The sequence below is a fragment of the Ips typographus genome, linkage group LG1 (genome assembly GCF_016097725.1).
Source record: "Ips typographus isolate SLU linkage group LG1, UJ_Ityp_2.0, whole genome shotgun sequence".
Taxonomy (NCBI): Eukaryota; Metazoa; Arthropoda; class Insecta; order Coleoptera; family Curculionidae; genus Ips; species Ips typographus.
In genome coordinates, this window is record NC_138422.1 from 2,360,266 (window position 1) to 2,373,347 (window position 13,082).

A 13,082-nucleotide genomic window follows, 5' to 3' on the forward strand; every position below is an offset into this window, starting at 1 on the left:
TTTCAAAACTCTCCTATTTATACTTTTTCCAATATCAATCGATGTCTTTCGTCGTGGGACACCCTGTATTGTCCATTCCGAACCGGGTGGAATGACAAAGTACCATACATCAGGGTACTACTCCCACACGAGGTCGCTCGTCTTAACGTCGCTAGATGGCGTTATCGCGCGACGACACGAAAACCGTTTTATATATTATATGGGTAGTGGAAGCCATGCTGGGCGACAAATGTCTTTTTATCTGATCTGGTTTAAGAGACAGTTTCGTATGTGTGCACGAGAAAATTCCGTTCGCAAATCAAACCCAATCAATTCCTGTACTTGTATCTATTAATCTATTTATCTCCCGGCACCGAGTGCCTTTAACAACAATTGACTAAAAATTGACTAGTGGTTAATGGTAGGTCTTGTATTCTTGAGGGTGGATGGCGTGCCCTTTACGTTCCACCACAGCATTGAAGCCGTTGTGCTTGTCCGCTTCGTATTTCACCACTCTGATGGTACCGTCAGGGTCGTGGATGGAGTACTCTCCTTCCACTTTGTCTCCAATACGTTTTTCTTTCTGTTCGTGGACGTCGTGATGTTTGGGGTCGTGAACGGAGTATTTGAACTCGTAATGGGGTTTGGCCTGCAACGTATTTTTAAGCAAATTGGTACCCGGTAAACAAAAGTACTTACATAGTAGTCAATGTCTTTGTAGACGTGCTGATGTTTTTCATGTTGGGCTACGACGTAAACTGCCATCAGAGCACACAAAACGAAAACCTGTTAAAATAGGTTAAAATCAAAAGTCGCAAAAATTAGTAAAAGTTAAAAAAGTACCTTAAGCATGTTTAAAGAGTGGTTTTGCTGATGTTGCTTATCAGAAATTGACTTGATACTGTATACTAATCAAACAGCTTTTCAGCTTATATATCATTGTGGCACTACTGCTAATTTTAGATTGGCTCATTAACTTATGCGAATATTTAAGAAAGTCGGTTTTTCTGTCACTAATCTGTGGTACAATTAAGACTATGCAATTAACACTTGAAACGAAAGTTTACCATATTTAGGATATTAGTTATTAATAATTCAAAACTAATTTTAATTTATTATAAGAATTACTAAAAGCATCATTTAGTACTAGTTTCAGCTTAATCCATAGATGTGTTACTGTTTCCAAATTGTGTTCTTGTATTGCTTATACTGATTGACCGAAATGTTAAGTACCTACCTATTTTAAAAGCTAAAAGTTTTGCTAATTTAGTTTAAATTTAGTCTCAAATAGTTTGGTCGTTAAGTATTGAGCTTCTCAATTGTGTGACAAAAACATTCAAACTCATCATTGAATACGTTTATACGTCGATAGACAGATGTCACCGTTACCACTAGCCAAAACGACACAGTGGTCCGACTATCCAAATTACATTTTGTTTTCATTAATACTAAACTAAGGTTAAAAAGCTAAATCGGGATTTATAGATTGACGCAGCACAATTGCACACAATATAATATAACGTGACAAGAAATAACAATTACCAAATGCATCACAAAATATACAGGGTGTTTTCACCTTGAGCCCATTTTTTTTTCAAAAAACATCATATAAACCTCCTAAACGATTATTGTGCTGAGGTAGCATGTTTGACAGTTGACATGTGATCCCAGAATACGAATTACTTAGACAGTCACGTGATACAATTACACACAATATAATATAACGTGATAAGAAATAACAATTACCAAATGCATCACAAAATATACAGGGTGATTTCACCTTGAGCCCATTTTTTTTCAAAAATCATCATATAAACCTCCTAAACGATTATTGTGCTGAGGTAGCATGTTTGACAGTTGACATGTGATCCCAGAATACGAATTACTTAGACAGTCACGTGACACAATTGCACACAATATAATAAAACGTGATAAGAAATAACAATTACCAAATGCATCACAAAATATACAGGGTGTTTTCACCTTGAGCCCATTTTTTTTCAAAAATCATCATATAAACCTCCTAAACGATTATTGTGCTGAGGTAGCAAGTTTGACAGTTGACATGTGATCCCAGAATACGAATTACTTAGACAGTCACGTGACACAATTGCACACAATATAATAAAACGTGATAAGAAATAACAATTACCAAATGCATCACAAAATATACAGGGTGATTTCACCTTGAGCCCATTTTTTTTCAAAAATCATCATATAAACCTCCTAAACGATTATTGTGCTGAGGTAGCATGTTTGACAGTTGACATGTGATCCCAGAATACGAATTACTTAGACAGTCACGTGATACAATTACACACAATATAATATAACGTGATAAGAAATAACAATTACCAAATGCATCACAAAATATACAGGGTGATTTCACCTTGAGCCCATTTTTTTTTCAAAAAACATCATATAAACCTCCGAAACGATTATTGTGCTGAGATAGCATGTTTGACAGTTGACATGTGATCCCAGAATACGAATTACTTAGACAGTCACGTGACACAATTGCACACAATATAATAAAACGTGATAAGAAATAACAATTACCAAATGCATCACAAAATATACAGGGTGATTTCACCTTGAGCCCATTTTTTTTCAAAAATCATCATATAAACCTCCTAAACGATTATTGTGCTGAGGTAGCATGTTTGACAGTTGACATGTGATCCCAGAATACGAATTACTTAGACAGTCACGTGATACAATTACACACAATATAATATAACGTGATAAGAAATAACAATTACCAAATGCATCACAAAATATACAGGATGTTTTCACCTTGAGCCCATTTTTTTTTCAAAAAAACATCATATAAACCTCCGAAACGATTATTGTGCTGAGATAGCATGTTTGACAGTTGACACATAAAGTTGAGTAGACTAGACTACATGTCAAACAAACAGTATTTTTTATTGTATTGTATTCTTTTTGAGAGCTTATTTTACTGGTTTTTATTAGTCTTATTTTAATTTTCATGAAATCTTCAAAAAAATGTACTCTCAATGTATACAAAATGTGGACGGTTATTTAAGTTTTAATATCACATGTTCCAATTTTCAGATGGTTTAATTATAGTATTTTCTTTAAAAAAATAAATTCACTTTTAAACGTTTCATCATCTTAATAATTTTAAAATTTCTGTTTACCGTAATTTTCCAGCAAATTGCATAAAGTGTACTAATTGAAGTACTGAATTAAATCGTCTTTAGGATCATCTTTTCTTTGTCAAAAAATATAAACATCGCTTTTCAGGCTAGAGGCAAAATCTAAATTTAAAAGAACCCCTTCAATGCTAATTTGAGTTTGTCTGGTTTCAATTAACAGCTTAAAACGGGGGCGGGTTAATTTATAAATAGAGAGAGGTTTATTTTTCTAAATGCCAAAATAAATAAGACAGTCAATTTAAATGGAAATCTATGACTACCCTTCGTTTAGCGGGGGTGGAAAAAAGTTGATTCAGCAATAAAAAACTCACTATATTTTTGCAAACCGTCTATAAAACAAATAATAACAATTTTAAAGCTAATTCAAGAACGAACAACAACCCTATTGGGGTGACATGGAGGAAACTTCTTCAATGCTCGTAGGTTTTGTAATGTATAGGGTGGATGGCGTGTCCTTTCCTTTCAACGATGGCGTTGAAACCGTTATGCTTATCCGCTTCGTATTTCACAATTCTGATGGTACCGTCAGGTTCGTGAAGAGAATATTCTCCAACTACTTTGTCTCCAATACGTTTTTCTTGCTGCTCGTGGACGTCATGATGTTTAGGGTCGTGTACAGCGTACTTGTATTCGTAATGAGGTACAGTCTACATAAAATAGAGCGTCAAAAGTTTCTCTGGAAATTTGAGAATGGAAACTTACGTGGTAGTCAATGTCTTTGTAGTGTCCACCACCTCCGCTAATTCCTAAGCCGCCTCCAAGTACGCCAATGTGTCCTAGAGAAATGCCTCCACCCAAACCACCTCCAAGACTGTGTCCTAGAGAAATGCCTCCACCCAAACCACCTCCAAGACTGTGTCCTATAGAGATGCCTCCCAGACTAAGTCCTTCTCCAATTCCTCCAGAACTGTAGGACAGACCAGCACTAGCGTAGGCCACAAAGGCAGACACAATTATAAACTGGAAAAACAACGCGTTAATAAAATAATAACTAATTAGACTAAATTACGATAATTGAAAAACAGCTAATTACCTTAATCATTTCGGCTTTTTTAGGCTTCTAATAAGTTTCGGTCATATAATTATTTGGGCCAAACTGTAAGTGAGCACTGTCGTGATCTGTGACATAACGCGCGCTCTTATATAACGCCTTTAAAACAGGGTCACTAAAAAATTTCGCATTAACATAATATTGTTCGTAATTGGACGGAAAGTGCGTGCATATACCCCAAATATGTAGTAAAAATCACCGATTAAAATAATATTAAAATAGGTTCGAAAGTACACCAGGTATACACTTGTCTGTCAATCGGTTATTCGTTGTTTTAATTACCTTTTCGGTGTGAGGCACAAAGAACTGAAGGAAAAATGTTATAACGACGTGATTTAGATCGATGTTTCATGCAGGTGGCCACCATTATTATTGACCTATTAGGCCCGCCAGCAAACTCGTAAAAGTTTATGGTTATTTACTAATAATTATTATGACAATATTCAAATTAAACTCATTACCTGCGTAGTCTCACTGTTTACGGTCGATTTTATTAACTTGAACATTGGTAACTTGGAGGCTTTAAAGCCTAAGATAAGTGTTGAAAAAAAATTAATTTTATGATTTTATAACATTAAAGTTTCAATGGCTTTTGCATGGAAAATTTGATTATTAATTTATTCTGATCACTATAAAACTGATATATATTGGAATGATTGCTCTTTGCGGAAAGTTATTCCACTTCATAATTGGTTTGTAAAATGCAAACTAATTTTTATGGACCAAAACTGCTATAACATTTTTTTTTTAATTCAATCGTTGCATTTAGCAATGAAATCACTTTGTTGTATGTATTTCAAATGTTACTCTTATTTTAACATTGATTGACAAAATCAACTAAAGCACCATCATTTCTACTAGACAAAAACTGAAATTAAAGTAAACAAACAGCTAATGAATGATTTTAAATAACAATAATGAGAAGTCTTTATTTAGCTAAAGCAGTAACTCCAAAATGCGACAATGTTTAAATATTGACACATTGGTTCTTGATTTTGATCTGGGTTCGCTGATGTACAGGGTGGCCTAATTGGTTTGTTTTTATATGAAAACTGCCAGAACCATTAAGAAATTTAAAAATTGAGTTTGATGGACTTGAAGTCGTTATTATGAGAGTTTGGTGGAATTAGCTTTTACATTATTAAGCCACTTTTAATTTAAACTACATTTTTAAGGTCACGTGACTGTTTTTGACAAGTGTCAACTGGCTTTTACAGTGCTGCAAGCACAAAATTGTATTATTAACGTCACGTAACGTGTATTTTACCATTTCAGCTTTTTACAACTGTCTAAATTTAATTTACCAAAAGATCAACATTTAAATAACATTTGAAAGTCACGTGACTGTTTTGACCGATGTCAGTTGCCTTTGACACTGTTGCAAGCTCTAAAATGGCATAATCAAAATCACGTGATGTGTCTCTTGCAATTTCAGCTTTTACAACTGTCTAAATTTATTTTACCAAATTTTTAAATTTTAAACCACATTTTAAAGGTCACGTGACTCATTTTGACAGATGCCAACTGGCCTTTACAGTGTTGCAAGCTCAGAATAGAATTATCTAAGTTACGTGACGTGTATTTTGCAATTTAAGTTTTTACAACTGTCTAAATTTAATTTACCATTTTTTTAAGTTTAAACTGCGTTTTTATGGTCACGTGACTGTTTTTGACAATGTCAACTGGCCTTTACAAGGTTGCAAGCTCATTTATTTAATTGAAGTCACGTGACCTAGTTCTTACAATTTTACAACTGTCTAAATTTAATTTACCAAATAATCAACATTTAAATTACATTTGAAAGTCACGTGACTGTTTTGACCAATTACAGTTGCCTTTGGCAGTGCTGCAAGCTCTAAAATGGCATAATCAAAGTCACGTGATGTGTCTCTTGCAATTTCAGCTTTTACAACTGTCTAAAATAGTCTAAATTTATTTTACCAAATTTTTAAATTTTAAACCACATTTTAAAGGTCACGTGACTAATTTTGACAGATGTCAACTGGCCTTTACAGTGTTGCAAGAATATGCAGAATTGCATTTTCAACGTCACGTAACGTGTATTTTGCAATATAAGATTTTACAACTGTCTAAATTTAATTCACCATTTTTTAAAGTTTAAACTGCGTTTTTAATGTCACGTGACTGTTTTTGACACGTGTCAACTGGCTTTTACAGTGAAGCAAGTGCAAAACTGTATTATTAACGTCACGTAACGTGTATTTTACAATTTCAGATTTTACAACTATCTAAATTTAATTTACCAAATGATCAACATATAAATAACATTTGAAAGTCACGTGACTGTTTTGACCGATGTCAGTTGCCTTTGACAGTGTTGCAGGCTCCAAAATGGCATAATCAAAGTCACGTGATGTGTCTCTTGCAATTTCAGCTTTTGCAACTCTCTAAAATAGTCTAAATGTAATTTACCAAATTTTTAAATTTTAAACCACATTTTAAAGGTCACGTGACTAATTTTGCAAAAAAAAATCAATTTTAAGCTTTTGGGTCTTTAAAATTTGGAAAAACAGTCACCTAACCTGAGGAAGTCATTTTCATTGAATCATTAATTCTTATGACGTCTTGACAATAGTCAAAAGTCAAGTACAAATTGTAAAAGCAGGCATGCTACTTAATCCAACCTAAAAACTGTCACGTGACCATAAAAAATTAAATTCAAGGGTGTATTTCATCAAGATTTATCATTATCTCAATACCAGAGAACTTATAGTTAAATTTAAGAATGCCACAAATGTGTTAACATTTGAAGGTATCCTGAGGCAGTTTAAATAATTTAAAGGCATTTTAATGTATTTCAAGGCAGTTTGAGGCATTATAACTATGAGGCATTTTGAGCAATAATAGAAGCAAACTCTCATAATAACGAAGTTACAGGGACTTGTCCAAAATAAGCCACCCTTTACATATTAATGGTCAAATTCCAAGTGGTAACATTACTAAAACTTAACGTAAAATTAAAAAGGTAATAATTTCTTATTTATTAATTTATGATCTGCAACATCAGCAAATAACAGTACAGGGTGTCCTAACAATGAAATAAAATGCATTATCTTCTTTGGTTTGAGAATTTAATGTTAAAAAATGTTAAGAACAAATTTTTTTATTTGTTTAATATTTTGCTATTTATATTTTACTATTTATAATATTTCTATTTTTCCTATTATCTAAATTTTGAGTCAATTTTTTTTTGGTGTGGAAGTTCGGTTTTCACTGCAATCAAGACTTACTTCGAAAATAACTTACTTATTTATTAGCACTTTTCTGGTAATAGTTCAGATGAGTACAGTCAGTTAGAGAATGTTCTATTTCAGAAGAAAAAGTATGATTAAAAATAAGTTTTGCAAATTTTCAAACTTGACGTTTACCTTTTGTATGATGTCATTTGGGTCTCTTTGACCTGTTACTTAAAGCTTTGACCGATTTTAGTTACTTTGATTAAGTTAATGGTATTCGTTGATAATGAGGTTTTGTCTACCATGGTCGAATTTAACTTACAAAATATAAACGTAATACAGTTTATGTCTTGTGTTATTAAGTCTTGCATTTCGGTATTCAATTTCCAGTCATTATATTAATTTCAAGTAGTTTTTGATTGCTGGTGTGAATTCCATATCACAGAAAACTCCAAATAGGAAATCACTGCTATTAGTGAATAAAATTATTCCTAGTTCCAATCAAATAGTCTAAAACAATCGTTTTATTTATTATTTGTTTGTTTTAACTTTTTTGGTATTTAGCAACTGGTCAATTTTACAACCATCAGACTCAATATATCGTCTTTTGTGTTAACATTGTAACGGTTTCACCAAGTTGTCTTGAATTTTTGTATTGAAAATATTTTGTTAGGAGTGGCAATCATCTCCCCCTGCTGCTCTTACCATGACTGTTCTACGTCACCTAGTTCATATTGTCTCCCACTCAAATTTTCATACAGCAAAGTAATCCAGGAGTTTGCCCTTTAATGTCTTTACCCTCGACCGGAGGAGTTAATAACAAACCCTCCGAAACTGTCTTCGCGGTTCAAATTGTTTATGAGAGTTTGGCGTAACTTTAAATTAGTTTTTGTTTTGTGCGTTTATGAAAATGTCCATGCATAAAGGGGGGTAAACTACTTTTTTTTTTGGTGTTTATTTATCGGTTGTATAGTCCGCCTACGTCACTGGCGGCGGACCATTACGTATTAATAGTGACGGATTTTTCTCGTCGACCTCGCATGGTCGTACATCAAATTTGAATTTATACGAGGACGCAGGTGGCCTTTAGGAATGCTCCATATTGACATGGAGTGCGGGGGCGGCGCGCCTTTATACGGGGGCGGCGCCGAATCTTTTTATGAGACACACGTATAATCCGGTTACGATGACGGATATGCGGGCTTGGGTTGATTCAATTTTTCTATACCTTTAGTGCCTCACATTCTTTTTCACAATTTCTTGTCAACATTATTTCATTTAAATTTGATCTATGAAAGCAGTGTACCGATGAATCATTCGAAATTCAGTGTATTTAAGGAAAAACAAAATTACCATTATTTTTTTTCTTTAATAATACACTCTATATTAGTTTAGAGTGGGAAAGAAAATATTGCTTTTTCTAGTTTTGACGTACATATTAGACTTAATTTATTCCTAACTGGATTTTACAGAAATGCAGTTTGTTTGGTTTTAAATTATTCTAAAGTAACATTGAAACCGAGGGGTAGACTGTCGATAATTAATGCCTTTTTGCATACAAAATACCTTTAAATGCCTTTAAAATACCTCTATTATTATTCCTCAAAATGCCTCATAGTTATAGTACTTTAAAACTGCCTAAAATGCCTCAAACTGCCTTGAAATACATCAAAATGCCTTTAAATTATTTAAACTGCCTCAGGAATTGATTTTCTAAGGATTCCAAAGTTGGGGTTTTCCTTTCACCTGCGAATAGGGCTTCAAAAAATAGGTTTTTTTTCTATCAAAAAATATATAATAATATAATATAATAATTATCTATCTAGATTGGAGTGCAAATTACAGCTTCACAAGGCTTCAAACCTGGCAACAGCGCTGGAAACTCACAAAAAGTGACACAATTTTCGAATTGAAATTTCTCAAAAACTGAAAAAGTTAGAAAATTCGCTTAACCGAAATTTTGTAACATTTTTCATCCTCTTTCTAATGATATAAAAAAAAATCTAGATTGGAGTGCAAATTACAGCTTCACAAGGCTTCAAACTTAGCAACAAAGCTGCAAACTCACAAAAAGGGACACAATTTTCGAATTGAAATTTCTCAAAAACTGAAAAAGTTAGAAAATTCGCTTAACCGAAATTTTGTAACATTTTTCATCCTCTTTCTAATGATATATAAAAAATCTAGATTGAAGTGCAAATTACAGCTTCACAAGGCTTCAAACCTGGCAACAACGCTGCAAATTCACAAAAAGTGACACAATTTTCGAATTGAAATTTTTCAAAAACTGAAAAAGTTAGAAAATTCGCTCAACCGACATTTTGTAACATTTTTCATCCTCTTTCTAATGATATATAAAAAATCTAGATTGGAGTGCAAATTACAGCTTCACAAGGCTTCAAACTTAGCAACAACGCTGCAAACTCACAAAAAGTGACACAATTTTCGAATTGAAATTTCTCAAAAACTGAAAAAGTTAGAAAATTCGCTTAACTGGCATTTTGTAACATTTTTTATTCTCTTTGTAATGATAGAAAAAAAATCAAGATTGGAGTGCAAATTACAGCTTCACAAGGCTTCAAACTTAGCAACAACGCTGCAAACTCACAGAAAGTGACACAATTTTTGAGTTGAAATATCTCAAAAACTAAAGTTGTGTTGTTGTTTTAGGTTAATAAAAAATTTTTTGGACGGTTGCCTGAAATTACGTGTTATATTTTGATGTTTGCACTAGTCTTCTAACTGTCATAGTAACCAAGTTAACACGTGTCAAATAAAGACACTTACCATTTAAAAGAAACAGTTAAAAATTGGTAATTTAAATTGAGACAGTGGTAAAATTGTAAGAACTAGGTCACGTGACTTGATAATTCAATTTTTGAGCTTGCAACCCTGTAAAGGCCAGTTGACATCTGTCAAAATTAGTCACGTGACCTTTAAAATGTGGTTTAAATTTAAACAATTTGGTAAATTACATTTAGACTATTTTAGAGGTTGTAAAAGCTGAAATTGCAAGAAACACATCACGTGACTTTGATTATGCCATTTTAGAAGTTGCAACACTGTCCAAGCCAACTGACACCTGTCAAAAACAGTCACGTGACTGTAATATGTATTTTAAATGTTGAACATTTGGTAAATTAAATTTAGACAGTTGTAAAAGCTGAAATTGTAAAATACACGTTATGTGACGTTAATAATACAATTTTGAGCTTGCAACACTGTAAAAGCCAGTTGACACCTGTCAAAAACAGTCACGTGACCTTAAAAATGTAGTTTAAACATTGGATTGTTGAAAAATTGGTAAATTATTATAATAATTTGTAATGAATATTGTTTCAACTCAATATCATGTAACAAAGATTTTGCTTTTCTATTCAATTTTCAGTCAATTTTGTTATATTGATACACTATATTGTTTACTGCAATGTATTCCTTAAAATATCGCAAAACATTTTGAAACATACAAACAATGCCTCAAAATACTCTCAAATGCCTTATAAATACCTTAAAAAATAGCTCAAAATGCCTCGTAAAGCCTCACAATGCTTCATAATAATGAGAAAGTGCCTCATAATACCTTAAGTGTGTACACCAAATTACATCGGCAATCTACCCCTCGATTGAAACTAAAATTTTATGAAAACTATTGAATGTATGGTGTTTGACAGGTAACTTCATAATTTCAAATACAATACGTAAATAAATGCTACCACTATGTTAAAAGATTACTAAAGTGTAGATAAGTGACTTGATTTTAGGACATTTGCTATTACCGCATAGTGTGAAAAGAATCGATTATTATGCAATTCAAAGGAAGCTATGTAATGTAATCATTACCAAAATTAGCAGCAAAGTTGCAGTATTTTTTCTAATACGCCAGAATCTGATGTCAAAATTGACATATAAGTATGTACTCACTTGTCAAATGGTTGATTATTTTAGTTCACCATTTTTCAAATATACAATATGCCCACGATAAGGAGAGGTCACTATGTAAACAGTTGGGTTAGTTCAAGTCTCTTAGTTTCATCAGCTGTCTTATAAGGAATACAGCATAAGATTAGGTTAAAATTGCTGTTTGCTTGCTCATTTTCAAAACTTTTTAATTAAAAAAAAAATAGTTGTTACGTGTTATTTAAGTGAAACTTGACAAAGTCCTTCTCCTGTGTCGTTGTTTATTATAGCTCTTAGCTCTCTTACTTATATAGCTCATTTTGTGGTATTTAATATTTTTCATAGCACATCAAAATCGTCTCGCTGTTTGCTATGGACATGTTGGTGAAGGAAACACCTTTGCACCACAATACTCTGAAATTTAATGTTCGAAATAAACAGTAATATGCTAGACTAAAGAAGTTTAAATTTTCTAAACTGAAATATTAAACTTTGCACGTGTAAAAGCAATAATAGTCTAGTTGCTTCTCACTACTATCCTCATATCTCATCTATCATCCGGCTGAAAACTCCAAATAACAGCAGGTTAATTGTGGCGTACATCATAAATGGCCGAACAGCAGCCATTATTCAGGTGGCGTGGATGTAATTCAGACCATTTAGAAGTTTCCTGGTGCATTCTTCTTCCTCTTTGCCCGTTTGCAACTTTATCGTAAATCTGTCAATTGCATGGTAAATTGACGGTGCCCCCAATAAAGTAGTAGTAATAGTAAAGTAAATTTGCCGGTGCAAGGAAATTGTTGTTTTAAGACCCCGAGGGGTCGAAAACAAAGGATTATTAACGGTATTTCATTTTTAGCCCGTTTAACCTTCTAAATTTATAACAATCTGGAAGCACGCACTACATAATGGATAGACACAACTCGTCTCACAACCAACAACTAAATCTTCTAATTATGACATAAAGTAGTCTAAAGTGGAAATTAGTAGGCGCAAGTTTGGAGACAAAGTTTTCCCTTTTCCGAGACTTGTTGAATTAAATATCAAAGCGTCCGGGGTGGCGATCAGTTTTTTCCTTCGGTAACAAGTTTGAAACTTTTAGACACCCCGAATGGAAGTTGCCAACAAATTATCTATAAAAGTCTTACCGTGATTTGATGAAATGTTTGATCCGCATCATTCTTTAAGACTTAATGAGTTGTTAGTTGTGTTCTTAAAAAGATAATGTAATAATGAGTTAATGGTTGATGTTTTAAATTTTCAAGTTGGATCGATATTTAAAATCAAACCTATTTTTAGATCCTAAATAATTAGAAAATTAAAATCTAATACATCTTTTCCAGAAATTGTATGTGTATGTATGTGTGATTGTGTAATTAGTTTTACCAGGCCGACTGAAAAGCCGGCATTCAGCATCTTAATTAGAAGTCCTCTGTGCCAAACCCTGTCAAAGGCCTTGGAGACGTCTAGCAGCACGGCTCCTGTCGCTTCTTGCCTGTTCAACCTTTCCGTGATGTACTCGGTCATCCTCAGGACTTGGAGTTCCGTTGATAGTGTCCTGCGGAATCCAAATTGCTCGTCGGGGATGATGTGCAGGTCCTCTTCTTGCTCCTTTAGCCTCCTGAGGATGATAACTTCTGCCACTTTTCCCAAGGATGGCAGGAGGGTGATGAGCCGATAGTTCTGGGGAAACAGCGGGTCGAATGCTCACGTGATTATGACAGTTTCTCATTTGTGACCAATAGGTGGCCATTTGTTACGATAAGACTTTTTTCC

The 13,082-nt window shown here is 33.4% G+C and overlaps 2 protein-coding genes across 3 annotated transcripts; both read right to left on the reverse strand.

Moving 5' to 3' along the window:
- Positions 1–312: 312 nt before the first annotated feature.
- On the reverse strand, positions 313–894 carry LOC145726741 (adult-specific cuticular protein ACP-20-like). Its single transcript, XM_081975972.1, has 3 exons — positions 823–894; positions 679–765; positions 313–628 (listed from the first exon to the last, which is right to left on the reverse strand). The coding sequence occupies exons 1-3, from the start codon at positions 829–831 to the stop codon at positions 395–397; spliced, it is 330 nt and encodes a 109-aa protein (XP_081832098.1). The 5' UTR covers positions 832–894; the 3' UTR covers positions 313–394.
- A 2,558-nt stretch (positions 895–3,452) lies between these two features.
- Positions 3,453–4,350, reverse strand: LOC145725511 (uncharacterized). Of its 2 annotated transcripts, XM_081974311.1 has the most exons (4): positions 4,195–4,350; positions 4,007–4,121; positions 3,864–3,964; positions 3,453–3,808 (listed from the first exon to the last, which is right to left on the reverse strand). In XM_081974311.1, the coding sequence occupies exons 1-4, from the start codon at positions 4,201–4,203 to the stop codon at positions 3,572–3,574; spliced, it is 462 nt and encodes a 153-aa protein (XP_081830437.1). In that variant the 5' UTR covers positions 4,204–4,350; the 3' UTR covers positions 3,453–3,571. The 2 variants fall into 2 exon arrangements, with proteins under 2 accessions (XP_081830437.1, XP_081830431.1); XM_081974305.1 differs by having other exon boundaries at positions 3,864–4,121.
- Positions 4,351–13,082: the final 8,732 nt, after the last annotated feature.